Source organism: Harpegnathos saltator, unplaced genomic scaffold (assembly GCF_003227715.2).
Source record: "Harpegnathos saltator strain DR-91 unplaced genomic scaffold, Hsal_v8.6 scaffold224, whole genome shotgun sequence".
Classification (NCBI taxonomy): domain Eukaryota; kingdom Metazoa; phylum Arthropoda; class Insecta; order Hymenoptera; family Formicidae; genus Harpegnathos; species Harpegnathos saltator.
This window is the reverse complement of record NW_020230011.1, coordinates 768,572-784,619: the sequence shown is the minus strand read 5'-3', so window position 1 is coordinate 784,619 and position 16,048 is coordinate 768,572. Positions and strand designations below refer to the sequence as shown.

Genomic DNA, 16,048 nt, shown 5'->3' with positions numbered 1-16,048 from the left:
AATGTAAAGAGCAAAGTTCAATTTATACCTATATAGCATCTTTATTATTGACGCTCGGTATATACAATGATCACGTGGTATATACAATATATCGCCAACTATCCTGAGTTCCAATCGTCATCTGTGTGATAACGTAATTACTGGCCATTTTTATAGCGAAACATCAAATTGACAATTAAAGAGGTGTTACTCATCTTTCGTAACGTTATACAGAAGAAGATAGATAATGGAACGAAATTTGGAGAAAACACTGGATGATGTGTAAGTTCCGTTAGGTTGTGGATATAGGTTATATTAAGCAATTTTCCTTAACACAAATAGAACATTTTTTTTTTTATAAATGTTGGTTATGTCATGTGATATAATTAAATATATCATCATACAGGATTAGTGAGGAAGGTGTCATTGGTTGCATCTTAGCTGATCATGCTGGTCTCTGTTTAGGAGGTAATAAACTATCAATTGTGTTAATGCATATTATAGCGTTTGTAAAAACACAAAAGATGGTGAAGATAAGACTTACATGTAATAAATCAAAGTACACATGAAAAATAGCAAAACTCTTCCAGTTAAAGGTAACGCATCAAGTGATAGCGCAGGAGTAATAGCAGCTATAGCAGATCAAGTTGCGAAACTGGAGCCAAAGTCACCAACACCAATCATATCGCTTCAAAATGACAGCAGGTAATGGTTTTTTTTGTGACATTGCTGATGCAGATCAAGAATCTGCACTATCAAATAGCATAAAAATCTGCAATAATACTAAACTTGTAAATCAATTTTTTAGGCAATGTCTTATACACAGGAAGGGACTTGTAGTTGGTGCTATATACAAAGATATCTCAACTTGAGATAATTATTACTGTTTACACCACTGGAAACATTTATGTTCGCAAAAGAATTTACGAGAATACTTTATTGTTTATACATGTTACTGGATAAATTTTGATACATACAAGGGCTATTCCTGTTTCATTGGGATTTGTCTTTTGAATCACAACTATAAGATTGTAAAAAATAAGTGTAATTATATTATAATTCAAGATTTATAACAGCCTGTCTGCACTGCAGCTATAATCTGTAGTGAACTTGTATATTATCATAAATAGAGTAATTCACAGCATAAAAGTCTAAGGTCATTCGCTCTTTCTTTGCTTGCTTCTTCTTTCATACCACTTGTTTGTACCGAGTCTGATCAATTCGTAATGCTCGTATATCCAAGATGTAAGTACGATCGTGAACATCACCACACCGACCACCAGGTGCAATACTTTCTCAGCTGGGAAGAAGTAGGCCTGGGGAATAGAAGAAATTTAACATCAAATTAGCAGTGTCTGTATAAAATAGACCAAAATTCATTTGAAATATTTTTACGTGTGATATATTAGTGATAAGCGCGGCTACGAGTAAGGACGCGGAGAACATCGGTTTCGGGACTAATCCGCGTAGGGGACGATAGATCGTGTCTTGATATCTCTTGTTGATGAACAGTGCAGAGTGTACGATCCTCAGGCTCATGTTCACGCAATTGCCAAGGATGAAACCGACCGGGCCGAACCAAGTGGCGAATAGATATGACGCGCCCAGAAACGCAATTGATTCGTACACCATGATCAAGTTACTCTTGTTTATGGTCGCGCTATCGGCCGTCGCGTTGGTGTAGCATTCTGTCACGCCGTTAATTCCCAGCAGTAACACCGCGAGACAGTGTACTCTTAGGAGGAGGATAGGTAAGGGCAAGGTCAACTTCGAGCCGCCGTATAGCCAAAGTAACGTGCTCGAGTAAGATTGACCAAACACCGAGACGATTAGACCGATAGACATAACGATTGAACACAAATGTGTCAAAACATTCACGCTCTCTTGTATCTTCACCTGCAACAGGACATAGTTTACATAAACTGCTTCGGTTTAAGTACGTTAGAAGTTATATACAGTGGAAATTGCAGTCTCGACACTGACCAGGTTCTGATCAGATATGGCTTTGTCCCTCCTTATCATTTGCGTGAAGTAAAAGTACCCACTTTCCTCGATTGGACGGAAAATAAATCTGGCGGCTAATGAGCCTAGATTATTTACAACTTCATAAATACCCTAAAAAGAGGCAAGAAGAATAATTAATTTCTGATAACGATATCGCAGTAAATGTCAGCGCGCGAATATACCTGTTCCGTGAATGTCAGTACCGGCATTATAGTCATGATTAATCTCTCGCCTTCCGTCAAAATTTGTTTTAGTATTCCTTGCCTAAAGAAGCTCCATGTGAGAACAGTTAACTTTCTATCAAGATATGAATCCTACGAAATAACTGTTGTACTTCTTAAACGATAATAACGATAATGTAGTCATATTTATACATACATTGTTCGCCAGCTGACCTGGTAAGAAATCCTTTACGTCGCGAAAAGGAAATTCTCTCACCACATACTCGTCGCTGCTATCCTTCAGTGACATCCTCCGCTTGTGCACGTATTTATTCAACTTTGCGATATGATAGTGGAAGTACACGTAGTGACTAGTAGTGTAAAATACTGCTGCAACAAGTTGAGCTATGCTAAATGCAAGTAATGCATTCTCCGGCTGGTATAATATTAGAGGGACAAATGTCAAGGTGCGAATAGTAATCATAATGGTGTCGAGAATTATCTGGAAAAATATATTTATAATGGTGAGACATTTGTCTTTCAGAGAGTTTCAATTTTTTCTGTTCAGTGTCTTACTTTAAGCCTAACAAATAGGAATGCACTCGCGACCAATTGAACAATTAAGGAAGACAGTTCTATGATACATGACAGTCCAACTGCCCAAACTGCAAATGTATAGTACGGTGGTAATGCTTCTGTAGTAGAGAGCAAAAATAACCAAATGTATCCAAACAGGAAAGACATCAAAACGCATATAGGCACTCTAAAATACGATTAATTTACATTAATTTGGTCATATGAGAGAATAATCAACATATTATCCATGAAATATACTGGTGCGGTATGACTGTTAAAACATGAAATATTCTGTATATATATATGATAGGAAAAATGACAAACTAACGTCAACCAGAGGAGGTTCACAACTTGAGCCCAGTTATGTTCTGCTGTATTAGTCAGACATGCTTTCATAAATGGTTCACGTGATAAGAACAGTATCATAGATTCCAACAGCAACAATCTCACATTAATGACACCTAAGATTGCTTGACCTACATGCCGAACAACAAATGCGTTCAAGACAAATGTGACACAGCGGCAAAATATCTGGAAGAAGAATTATACTGAAATTTCATGTAGTTTTAGTATTTTTACTAGTACAAAGTACATAGGATAACAGCCTCTGATTAGTAGATTGCTTTTGAGAGAGTGACAATGTTGGAAAACAGTAAAAACTATGCGTTAGTATGATGAAATATTTAGAAAGGTAACAATCTAAACAATGGTAACCAGATGATCAACAAAATACTCTAATACATTTCTCCAGTGTACCTGAAATACAATGTTAAAGGAAGCGTTCTCTAAGCTGCTCTTCAGAAGATTCGGTGGCATTTTCAGGCAGATTTGACAATAATCATGAATATTTTGAGATTCCCGCCGAAAGCAAACGTCAACGTAACTCTAACAGGTTATGTGGATTCTAGATAATCGCGAAGCCTAAAACTACTTTGACGTTTGATCATTTCTTCTCGATTATATTCATACTGTCGACTGCTTTAACCGCACAAGCTTGATTCCGTTACCGTAAAAAAGAAAAGGAACAATTATTATTTTAATCGAGCTGATAACATTTCGTGACGTAATTACACCTTACGGGTGCGCTGTTCGCGCTACAAGCATAGACATCTGTGGTCTGTTCTTTTTAGCTGCACTACTGAACTGGTGCAATAAGTTAAAGTGAGAAAAAATATAGTTGTCTCACTCTAACTTACCGCACTAGTTCCGCAGTGCAGCTAAAAAGAACAAACCAATAGGGTGCGTTCCAATAGTCACTGCCAGCACTGAAAATCTATAATATATGTGACATAAACTATATATTTTCAGTACTGGCAGTGAATATCGGAACCAGCCAAGTACGAATAGACGGAGCATGGGCTCCTCTTCCCTATAGAAGAACGTGACACCTACGAATAATGGGAGTGAGACAGCAGGAAGTGCATATGCATTGTTTCTGTCTTCTCGTGCCTGTACAAATTAATAACTATAACCTCAGAATTCGATCAGTTTATCGGAGAAAGGTTAGAGAAGATAGAGAGTGTATAAAGCATAATAATAATATTGACGAGAAAATGTCCCGAAAGTATGCTGTATGCGAACAAACGCAAATGATGTGTCATGTAGTCTGTTCTTTTTAGCTGCACTGCTGAACTGGTGCATTAGAAGACAAACGGTCTGTTCGTTTTAGCTGCACTGCGGAACTAGTGCAATAAGTTAGAACGAGACAACTATATTTTTTCTCACTTTAACTTATTGCACCAGTTCTACTGAACTGTGCACTACTGTGCAGCTAAAAAGAACAGACCAAAAGAGAGAGTGAGCGTGCACTTCCTGGGTCATCCCAAAGGTTAATCAGATTTCAGAGAGTGAATTGGAATATATGTTAATCGCGTACCGCGTATTCGAATATGAACGATAAACTTTTGCTTTTAAACTTGTCTTATGTCTAATTTCGAATGCTTTCATGATCATTGTATTTGTCTTAAGATGGGCTACAATCGCGAATATCTATTACATATTTTTAACAAGAAAAGAAAATTATGGACAATCTTTCGGACGTGCGAAAACAGCGGTGTAAAAATTAATTTAACGTAAAATAAGGAAGGTTAAAGTAACGACAGGTCAATACCCGAAATATTTGCGTTTTCGTTTTAAAGTTTAATTTTATGTTAATTCGTCGTTACCTCTTAACCTTCTTCATTTTCCATCAATTTATTCTTACATGGCTATTCTCGGTCGTTCGGCAAATTGTTCATAAATATTACCTTCATGTTAAACAATAGTGTAGTAGCATTCGAAGCCACCTATCAACATATCGCTTGAATTTTTCGCGCTATATAGGTTACACGAAAGTCATCAAAGCTGCGTTCCAAAATTCACTGCCAAATACTGAAAATACATAGTTTGTGTTACGTATACTATAGAATTTCAGTGCTGGCAGTGAATACCGGAACGCAATCCAACCTGACACGTGTATGTACAAGTGACAAGTAATACGTGACAGGTCAAGAGCTTCAGATCACTGTTGCCGATTTATGGAATAGTCATGAAACACAGATATTCAGATATGCACCTGATTAACGAGTTGAATTATATATGGCTATTGGAAGGTTACAGCTTACTCCATATGCCAATTTATTTTGTGCGCCCGATTAGGAATGTTAGGATATCACTATCTTTAGAGAATGAGAACACATTAATGAATCCTGTGTGTTATTTAAAACATAAAATTCACCTAACTTTCGTTATTTTATTGGCTCCGTTACGAGTCGTCACTATCTCTATCAACAATTCGTAGTACAACTCAACGACAAGTAAGACAGACTTTCACTTTCAACCCCAGTTCAACCTCTATTTCTATTTCTATTTCCAACTATATGATTCAATACGATGGATAATTTTTATTTTTAATAGTTGATTATTTGAATATCGTTTATTAATTTAAGTATTTGTCAAAGTAACAATAAATAAAAGGTGACAGAACAAATTGAAGGATTTCCAGGTAACAAGCAAATAAGTAACAGCAAATTTACTCTGTAAAGCTTTCAGTTAGCGACATTTTTTCTTTAGAAAATAAATTTTCTTCTCGGATATCGGATATTTTTGATGGATATCAAACGCACACACGTACACACATGCAGTATGAATTATCCATTAGTTTGACAGCTGATGGATTGTCAGTCGGCAATATGGCCGACCAGGCTAAGTCGTGATTGCGTCGACTGTATTTCAATGTCTTTTTTCCTAACATCTAAAACGAAATATTTAAATAACTTATCTCAGTAAGATAACGTACGCGAGGAGGTGATATATTGTGTAACGTTGAAGCAAGTACCCACGTAAATAAAAAGCGAGAAGTGTAGCTGCCTGAAAATTGTGATAGGGCAACTCCTTTCAATTCAAGACTGCGTAAAGAAGTGGGGTTTCAAAGAGTTATTATCATTTCTCGGTAGTAAGATGGTTCGATAAAAGTGTTGGGAAAGAAAGCAAATAGGAAAGTGAAGGTAAAGCTGCGTCCCAAGGACAACCATTGTTCATTAGCAGAAAATAAGAAAAGGAACGGAGGAAAGGGGAAGAACCCAAAATATATCAGCTGATATATTATCTAAGCAGTATTGTTCCTAAGCTAATCTACCATGGCATACAACGCGTCGATTTTCTTAACTCTTCGTGATAACTGTGTCAGGTAAATAGCTGAAGAATATATCCCCCGAAAGTGCGAAAGTAGAAGTGCGAGAAAGAAGGTGAGGAGAGAAAGAGCAAGTATATAGGAGGAGCAGACGGTGGTGGAGAAAAGTGAAACCTATGACGCACGATATCACGTCGTGCCGGTTTCGCTCGTGGTGTGGAATTTGACCGTCTTAAATAAAAACAGACTCCGAAAGATATAATTCCTGTTCTCCGAAGAAGACGGACGTACTCGACGAGGAGGAAGGAGGACAGATACGTGGATTTTTCTTCTCGTTCGCGCCCACGAAACGTCGTGAGTCCCGTTCGTTGTACAGTTATCGGAATCGCGAATTGTTGCTCCATCGTGCTTCACGGCTTATAGCGTGGTATTAAAAGCCTGACTAAAAGTCATACGCTCTTCACGCGAGGAACACAGTCGATCGCAGGTAGCCGCACTGTGAGGACGAACAGCATCGTTGTGTTTGTACGTACATATTATACTGTTTGCTGACGGTCGTGTGCACTTGTTAACCGCCACTGCCCTCCTTCCGCGCCTAGCGTTCTTCCGTACTGTTTTCCGTAAAAATATGATGAGTAAGTGTCACGCCGGCCTATCGTGCTGCGCCGCGTTGTCGTCATCCTGCTTGATCGCGTGATACGGTCATCGGCAAATCATTTGATATCACAACGTTGACCGCGGCGACGACGACGACGACGACGACGACGACGACGACGACGACGACGACGACGACGACGACGTCGTCGTTCGCTCGAGGACAAGCGAGTGCGCGATTTCTCATTTTCAATTAATCGTAGAGATAAGTGGATAAAAGTGATACGTCATGCCCTTCATATTTTCTGTGATGAAAGTGAGTGGAAATGTCATATACTGCTATATAATAACACATAGTTTATGTTAAGTAGTTAATAACGACACACGTTCATTTTTTTGCAAACACAGTTTCTAAGTGAACTTGGTTTTTGAGACATATCTCAGATGGAAAGATCTCTGTAGGTATATCACTTTCATCTAGTTGTCTTCTCAATTATTGGTACTGTTGATTGTGCACACTCATTGCTTGATTATGCATTCTTAATCTACAATAATTTGTCATTACCCGCATAATGTGAAAAAATTGATGACACTGCTTTCCATGTTAAACAAAGAAGTTATTATGGTATTTCAATGAGAATCAAGTAAAATATAAGTGAGCAATAGATAAGAATGCAAGTAATGATAAGAATAAGTTTATCAGACATTCATTAATTCATCAAGTCATTCTGTTTGTACAGTACAATGTTTTGTATTTATATTTTTATCACTTGAGAATAGTAAGCAGATAGCTGAATAAATGAATGTATGTTGAAAAGCTAAAAATACTATATTTGTATGTATAATAAAAGTGAAACAATAGAATATAACTAATTGAGGAATGAGAGCTATTATAATTGCAAAAATACAGCAATATTACATTTATTATTTTGCTATTAAATTATTCTAACAGAGAAATCTAAGTATATCTAGGTATATCTTTTATATATTATAATATATCAATTTCATGCAGAACATGTGCAAGTAATAATATATTTAATATATTTAATATTATTAAAATATATATAATATGTTATCTTCAAATTCTTTTCACATCTCAAGTGACAATTATAATGTATTATTTTTCATTATGTTATCAATCATCATAATATGGGTCAAAACATTAGTTGATATAACACTAGCCACATTTATACTGTAAACATAATATATGAAAATACATGGAAGCATTGTAAAAGATGAATATGCGCATGATATTATATGACGTAAATGTAAATAGTGAGTATATTACGTATTGTTGCGCAAGTGAATTCAGACATTAGGCTCTGATGGCAATGCATTCAAGAATAGCTTACAAAAAAAAATTGTAACTTTTGTAAAATTTTGAGGAGTTTTATGTTTTACACTAGAAAACTTTAAATATTTATTATTTATTATTAAGTCATGCCATCATTAAGTCATATTATGTGGGGCTTGGAAGTGCGAGATACTAAATCATTGATATATTATTTCATATTGTACTACTTGATATTATACCTTTTGGATTTAAATAAATTTTTAATTTTAAGTTTAATTTTAGGTTTAAGCACATATATATTTTTTATGTTGCAGTAAAGAAGCTATTTACTATAATAGAGGATTTTGCAGTGAATCATACAACGCTGAACAATGAGACCACAAAGCCATCAAAATAATTTAGCTCCAGAAACCATGACGTCTAACGGATATGCCGCTGCTGAGACCACTGCCAAAGAAGCGAGGAATCACTCATCCCCTTGTGAGTCAGTGAATTGTATGTGTGCTTAGAGATTGCTAATATTTTTACTTTTATTATAAATTATTTCTTCATATTCGTTACATTATTTATATTACGTGGCATCTGATTTATTTCACCTCGCATTGCAAATATGATTTCTTTTAAAATTTTTAGCACTGCAGTATAATTTTTTTGAGCATCAGTGCATTGAAATATTAGTAATATGGTTATTATGAAATTTAAATAACATTTAAATGTGACAAAGTATATAAGTATAATAGATATGCTTGCGATAGAAAAGTTTATTTTGTTTGAATATTAGCTAATTATTATTATATATATTCTTTTTTGTTATGTATATGCGTGCGCACGCGCGCGCGCGTGAGTGTGTGTATGTCTGTCTGTTCATATCTTTATATTTTTTTCTGCAACAGTTCCTCTGCATGAGTTTTTAACGATCACACTTGCGAAAACGTAATGTGTAGTTTTAGCTGTTAATCTCTTATATAATCACTAACGATTGTTTCTTTTAGCAGAAAGATATACGTATTTTTTCACATTTTTTCATATTCTTACACAAATTGGAATATACGTTATCATTTTATAGCAATGCCTTGGTTTGGAATGGATATAGGCGGTACGCTATGTAAATTAGTGTACTTTGAACCGAAAGACATTACGAGAGACGAGGCCGACGCAGAAGTAGAAACACTGAAAAATATTCGCCGATACCTCACTAAAAACTCGGCGTATGGAAAAACCGGACATCGGGATACGCATCTACAAGTAAGTGCTGCATATTAAATATTCCACATATTCCATTTTTTTACGTTTTATCGCTTATACATTATTTAATTATTTTACTTAATGACTGTTTCAGATGGATAATGTTTGTATTAGAGGTAGACGAGGTACATTACATTTTATAAGATTTCCTACGAGCGAGATGGGGAATTTCCTAGCATTAGCAAAATCCAAGGGCATGGCAAATCTTGTAACTACGGTTTGCGCCACTGGTGGTGGTGCCTTCAAGTTTGAGGATAATTTTAAGAAGGTATTGAATCATACTTTCCAGTATACTTATCGTTATCACTGTGATAGAGATCACTTCTTAGTATAAGTATATATAATCATTCCCTGGTAAACTAAAAATATCTTCTTTTTTTTTTTTTCCCAGGAGGTTAATATGAATTTGGCGAAGTTCGACGAGTTAGATAGTTTAATACGTGGGATGCTTTACATCGAAACCACGAATCCGCACGAGTGCTATTATTGGTCGGATCCTACTGATAACAGCAAATGCCAAAAAGTACCTTATGACTTTTCCGAACCCTATCCTTTCCTGGTAAGGATGTCACACTGGGATATACAGAGTGTTAAAAAAGTATTCCTTAAGTTAAAAAAGTTTCCTATTTCATATTGCTCTCTCATTTATATATCCTCTATTGTCCCTCAAGGTTTGTCTTCTTTATATACTTTTTTAACGTTTGGTATAATCTTGCGTTTGTTTTGTATCACGTGGTTTTTTGCTTCTTATAAAACAATATTTTACAGCTCGTTAATATAGGTTCCGGAGTAAGCATATTAACTGTGTATGGACCAGAGGATTACAAAAGAATATCTGGGACGAGGTAAGTTGTGGACTATTATATTATCGTATATATCGTATACCGGCAAAATGTATATGTGCATTTTGGAGCAACATGTTAGTATAAAGTTTATGCCTGTTATAGTTTAGGTGGCGGAACGTTCTTAGGATTGTGTTGTTTACTCACTGGATGCAACACTTTCGAAGAAGCGATAGAATTGGCGACGGGCGGTGATAATACAAAAGTAGACAAATTGGTGAAAGACATATATGGCGGTGATTATGGCCCCTTTGGTCTTCCCGGTGATTTAGTTGCTAGCAGGTAAACTTTACGGCACAATCCTTGATTTGATTATCTTGCTGATTATCTCAACTCTGCTGATTATTTACTATAGCACAATTTTTTGTATCAAATATTTAATTTGTGTCGCAATTTCACTGTTTGTTGTTTTCATACGCAGTTTTGGACAAATGAATTCCAAGGACCGCAGGAACGCAGTCACGAAGGAAGACCTGGCACGCGCAACACTTGTCACCATTACAAATAATATTGGTTCCATCGCTCGCATGTGTGCTGTTAATGAGAAAATTGAGAGGGTAATACACGCAAGCCACGTTATTACGATGCAATTTATATTCCAGTCAACATTTTGTAATTGCCTTTGTTTGTAGGTTGTATTTGTTGGGAATTTTCTCAGGGTAAATCCTATATCGATGAAATTATTGGCCTATGCTATGGACTATTGGTCCAAAGGAACCATGAAAGCTCTGTTTTTGGAACATGAAGTGAGACAATTGGAGAAGTGTATTTCTTATTTTGAGACGAGTGATTCGGATGTATCGTAAATATCTCTCTCTTTTTATGATTTCAGGGATATTTCGGTGCTGTCGGATGTCTGTTACAATTTAACGGCGAATCGAGTTAAACAGAAGAGGAAAACATTGGGAAACGGTCATGCAACATGTAGCATTCCATACGATCAAGCTTGTCTGTAGAATACATTTTTTAAATGAATACTACATTGTTCGCGACATAGCTATTTATTTTTGTTATATTTTATTTAATTATTTAGAAATCCATATATATTGAGAAGAAAAATAGCCATTTACTATGCATACCGCGAGACCGCGAGAGGAAGGGTGTCTCGATATTTAAGTACAATTAAGATTATATTTGTACGCATTGTCCTCTATTATAATTTATTATAATTTCCACATATAGAAAGCAGTAATTGTATTTGGGGTTATTTCTTTTGTTTTGTTTGTCATAAGGTAGCTATATAGGTTGATATAATTGTTTGATTATGAGCACAAATTCATCACGACTTGGCGATAATGGACCAAATCCAATGGGATTAAGGATCGTCTTGTTTCCTATCCATCCCAATGTTCGTTACATGCCGTATAGACTAGTTCTACCTCATAATTTATATTGTGAAATTTTTCTACGAATGCACAGGTTTTTATGTATATAAGTAACGGCAGTCGCGTTATTACAACTTGTACTACTTTTCGTAAGTTTGTAATCAGCGAACGAAGCTATTCTAGTGATAGATACTTTCGCACCGATCGTGAATATGTTTTACATTCTGTTGTTAATGCGTTGTGTGAATTCGGTAAATTTTAAGCGCGTGAATCTTTAGTAGAAAATATCACTATTATTTGCACAGCCGGCAACTGGCGATAGCAAGTCTTATAAATTTTTTACAAGATTTATGTGCATTACTTCGATAAGATATTGTGATTGCAAAGTATAATACTTGCGAAGTTTAATTTGGGTATTGCGGGATGACACAATATATATATTAAGAGTTTAGTATCAGCTGTTAAATTATGATTCCAAGAAGCATGATACAGAATAATGTAAGTGTAATTAAAATATTGATATCGCTGCAAAAAAAGTTTAACGATACACTATGTGACGTGTGTACGTTCTATTTTAATTGCCCAACATCAACGGCAATTGATACAGTTTTGTATGTTATTTGTTACTTGTCGATTAATTTGATATATTATCGTGAGCATATCTTTGTACAAAACAAAGAGGTTTTTCCGTTACATTGTATTGTGAAAACATGCCAAACGAACTTTGATATCAAATAAAGTATCATTGTAATATATCGCGTTATATGTTATTCTTGAGAAAATTAAATTTTGTGACAAATTTTAGGGCTAATACAGTGTGCATGCAATCTGAGTATATTATTTATAGCGACATATTATACATAATTCTTCATAATATTTTATTTTTGTATTTTTGTTATTTTTGTATGTTTAATTTTCTGTTTGAAAATTGCGATTGCGTACAAAGTCTCTAACGAGATCTACACGTATAATTAAGTTACACGTATAATCCGTGTCGATGTGTAAGGTACAAGACGTGGTTACTTAGCAACGATCTTACAAAACAGTACCATTATACTTATAAGGTATCAAGTTAATCGAGTCGTCAGACATGGTCAGCTGATGTAGGACTACGGACTTTGTAGTGCTGTCGTTATCGTTATTACTTGCACTACATTTTGCTACTATTTTTTAAGAAGTCACTCTATCAGATAAAACCGTTTTTTACACATTTTTTATCGGTATCGACAAACGATGGTAAGTTTCATTGACTATGATTACTATTATCTGCCAAGAGGAGTTTGCGAGGGTCGATTATTACCGTTCGATTTTTACAATTAAGTGTTAAAATTATGATCAGTGCATACAATTTTTATGTAAATGAGGTAAATATTAAATTCAAAACGTTACGTATCATAAGTATATGCAAAGTAGAGTTTCGTTTTGTATTGTTGTGTTTGTTCTTTTGGCTATTAACGAATTGCTCGCTGTTAATTATTCGGAACCATCGAAGGGTCCCAAGAAGACGAAAGGGAAGACGACGGACACCGTTGACGGGGTAGATACAGCCAAAATGAACAGGGAGCAATTGGAGATATACGCTCATAAGATACTGGAGGAGATGGAACGCGAACGGGAGGAGAGGAATTTCTTTCAGATAGAGAGGGACAAGTTGCGAACTTTTTGGGAGATCACGAGACACCAACTGGACGAAGCGCGCGCCATGGTCAGGTACTTGAACGATGTCGAGCGACTGTCGAGCGATAAGAATCGCGCATGAATTAATTCCACACGTGTTCTTGCGAATTGGAAACAGAAACAAGGAACGTGAGAAAGAGGAGCTCGAAGAAAAGCACGAGGCCGAGCTCAAGTTGTACAAGCAGAAAGTGAAACATTTAATGTACGAGCATCAGACCAACTTGTCGGAGACCAAGGCCGATCATCTGGTCGCTCTTAAATTGGCACAGGACGATCACGCGGCGCAGGAGAACGAGCTGATCAAGGACAAGATAGATCTCAAGAAGGCGCAGAAGGAGCAGGAGTTGTCTTACATGAACGAGATTCGCACACTGAAGCTGGTGAGACGCGCGTGCAACATTCCGCCGACGTTCTATGCTTTGGTTTTATTAATAATAAAGGTAATGTTAATGAATTTGGCATTCGTATGTTAAACTGCAGCATAACTCGGAGGAAATGAGCAATATGATGAAGAGATTCCAGTCGGAAGCGACGAAAATGGAGCAGAAGTACGAGCAAAAGTTGACTAATCAGTACGAGTCCTTGACGCTGAAGAATCGAATGGAAATCACGGAAGTGGAGGAGAGAAAGAACACGCAAATTGCGGATCTAATAAAGAACCACGAAGACGCGTTCACCGAAATGAAAACTTATTATAACGACATCACCCTCAATAATCTGTCGTTAATTAAGAGCATGCAGGTAAAGTTCGTTCTGTTTTTGTTTTCTTTCTGTGAAGTCTCGCGAATATATGTACAACTAGAGTAATCTACTGAAGAGGAGGATGAGAAAAGTGCACAAAATTTGAAACTTTTGCGACAAGGAACAAATGGAGACGATGAAAAGTAATGAGGAGCGTCTAAAGAAGCAGGTGCGGGAATTGACCACGGAGAATAAGAAGTGCTCAGCCGACTTAAAGATCTCGCAGGAAACGGTGACCGAACTGAATCGTCAACTCGCAAATTACGAGAAGGACAAGCAATGCCTAACTGTCAGTGCGCTTAGCGTAATCGCATATTGTTAAAAACCAAGAATATAACGATCGAATAAACATGTTATTGCAGAACACGAAGCGGAAACTGTCTGCCGTGACGAAGGATCTGGAAAATTTTAAGTGGGAGAACGAGGTGCTCGAGCTGCGCTTCGAAAAAGTAAGCAATTAATGTTTGAATGACGAGTTTTACGGCCGAAGACTCATATGTATACTGTCTTCGTTTAGTGTCAAGCCGAGAGAGACGAGCTACACTCCAGATTCGTCTCGGCTATTTTCGAGCTGCAACAGAAAACTGGCTTGAAGAACGTGTTGCTGGAGAAAAAGTTAGAGAAGCTGTCGGATTTGTTGGAGCAACGTGAGGCGCAGATCAGCGAGGTGTTAGCCGCTGCTCAATTGGATCCCGTGGCGGTGGTTACCGTGAACAAGAAACTGGAGGTACGCGTTAAACGTGTGAAAAACACAATTCTATCGCAATTGTGGGGATCTCTGGACCACGCGCGACGACTCTGTTCTCTCTTCAGGATATGCTGAACAGAAAAAATACTGCGATACAAGAACTGCAGTACGAGTTGGCGAAGGTTTGCAAGGCGCACGACGATTTGTTGGCGACTTATGAGAGCAAACTGCAGGAATACGGAATCCCCAAGACCGAACTTGGTTTTCAGCCTCTGAGAACGAAGATGGCCGGTGTGAAATGGGGCTCGGGTCCAGCTGGTCTCGTCACCTCGAATCGATAGCACACTTTTTTGTAAATATTTGTGCGATCATTGGTGGCGGTCTGATATTTCCTTTATTCTGGAAAATTATGCGGGCGCACATACTTCTTGATGGAACAAAAGACATAGCGTTTCTTATAAATACGGTAACGCTGGCTGGATACATCATAAAAGGATACATACATATATATATATATATATATATGCTCAATTTATTTAAACGCTATTTTCCATCCCGCAATATAATCGACGCACAGAATTAATTTTGACACGGTAGTACTTTTATTCTGTAAAACGAATACATTTCAGAGCACTTACGCGTTATGTTCTCAAAAATTACATAAAATTATCACAGAGAATGTACAGAGTAGATCGTATCGATGCCTGAAAGTTGCATGTAATCTTAGTACTTATCTGTTATTTTTATTTCTTTGCTTCGAATCGTGTGTCTCTTTGTCAATTTGTGTCGCTCAATCGGCAGCGAGGAGTCCGATATCGCGAACGACCCGTCCTTTTTTTTGTCATACATTTTATCTGTAACAACTGACAGGCACTAAATACATTGAAGATACATTCATATATAGATATTAACGTATATAGATATAGACACATTTACTAGTCTAGCTTGTAAAACACTTTAAGTCAAATACATCAGGTCACATGGTTAATAAATTTCAAACACTGGCTTTTTTTTTTTATATGTAAAATACTTCCTCGTCCGCCTCTCGCGTATAATAGTCCGTAAACTCTTTTTTTCTCTTTTATAATACTTAACGATTAAGTTAACGATTAAGTGAAGAAATAATTTATCATTTGCTCACAGATTTGTAAATATTATACAATGCGTTGTATATATATATAGATATAATTTTATAACACATATATAGATGTATATATATATATATATATGTACATATACATATATACATGTTTATGTGTATATTCAGAATTTTGGCACAATAAGAAATAGAATCACAGTTGAAATCATTGTA

The 16,048-nt window shown here is 36.4% G+C and overlaps 4 protein-coding genes across 11 annotated transcripts; 3 read left to right on the top strand and 1 right to left on the bottom strand.

The window, feature by feature from the left end:
* The first annotated feature begins 77 nt into the window (after window positions 1-77).
* On the top strand, window positions 78-1,128 carry Lamtor5 (Late endosomal/lysosomal adaptor, MAPK and MTOR activator 5). The gene is made up of 4 exons (XM_011150686.3): window positions 78-261; window positions 386-447; window positions 570-684; window positions 788-1,128. Exons 1-4 carry the CDS (start codon window positions 227-229, stop codon window positions 849-851), a joined length of 276 nt encoding a protein of 91 aa, XP_011148988.1. The 5' UTR covers window positions 78-226; the 3' UTR covers window positions 852-1,128.
* LOC105188947 (protein RFT1 homolog) lies at window positions 1,019-3,833 on the bottom strand. Of its 2 annotated transcripts, XM_011150684.3 has the most exons (8): window positions 3,477-3,833; window positions 3,049-3,251; window positions 2,721-2,907; window positions 2,362-2,646; window positions 2,166-2,297; window positions 1,963-2,094; window positions 1,375-1,875; window positions 1,019-1,295 (listed from the first exon to the last, which is right to left on the bottom strand). In XM_011150684.3, the coding sequence occupies exons 1-8, from the start codon at window positions 3,534-3,536 to the stop codon at window positions 1,137-1,139; spliced, it is 1,659 nt and encodes a 552-aa protein (XP_011148986.1). In that variant the 5' UTR covers window positions 3,537-3,833; the 3' UTR covers window positions 1,019-1,136. The 2 variants fall into 2 exon arrangements, with proteins under 2 accessions (XP_011148986.1, XP_011148987.1); XM_011150685.3 differs by lacking the exon at window positions 3,049-3,251 and having other exon boundaries at window positions 3,477-3,831.
* Window positions 3,834-5,868: 2,035 nt separating this feature from the next.
* On the top strand, window positions 5,869-12,385 carry fbl (pantothenate kinase 3 fbl). Of its 6 annotated transcripts, none has more exons than XM_011150678.3 (10): window positions 5,869-6,387; window positions 8,533-8,713; window positions 9,285-9,463; window positions 9,558-9,731; window positions 9,855-10,022; window positions 10,232-10,308; window positions 10,411-10,587; window positions 10,727-10,862; window positions 10,938-11,051; window positions 11,138-12,385. In XM_011150678.3, the coding sequence occupies exons 2-10, from the start codon at window positions 8,590-8,592 to the stop codon at window positions 11,189-11,191; spliced, it is 1,203 nt and encodes a 400-aa protein (XP_011148980.1). In that variant the 5' UTR covers window positions 5,869-6,387; window positions 8,533-8,589; the 3' UTR covers window positions 11,192-12,385. The 6 variants fall into 6 exon arrangements, with proteins under 6 accessions (XP_011148980.1, XP_011148982.1, XP_025154301.1 ...); XM_011150680.3 differs by having other exon boundaries at window positions 5,869-6,684; XM_025298516.1 differs by having other exon boundaries at window positions 5,869-6,855; window positions 8,533-8,698.
* A 157-nt stretch (window positions 12,386-12,542) lies between these two features.
* Window positions 12,543-15,350, top strand: Gas8 (Growth arrest specific protein 8). 2 transcript variants are annotated; one of them, XM_011150687.3, is made up of 8 exons: window positions 12,543-12,866; window positions 13,123-13,340; window positions 13,426-13,687; window positions 13,788-14,048; window positions 14,170-14,337; window positions 14,411-14,497; window positions 14,566-14,775; window positions 14,862-15,350. In XM_011150687.3, the coding sequence occupies exons 1-8, from the start codon at window positions 12,864-12,866 to the stop codon at window positions 15,075-15,077; spliced, it is 1,425 nt and encodes a 474-aa protein (XP_011148989.1). In that variant the 5' UTR covers window positions 12,543-12,863; the 3' UTR covers window positions 15,078-15,350. The 2 variants fall into 2 exon arrangements, with proteins under 2 accessions (XP_011148989.1, XP_019699581.1); XM_019844022.2 differs by lacking the exon at window positions 12,543-12,866 and having other exon boundaries at window positions 12,873-13,340.
* The last annotated feature ends 698 nt before the right edge of the window (window positions 15,351-16,048 follow it).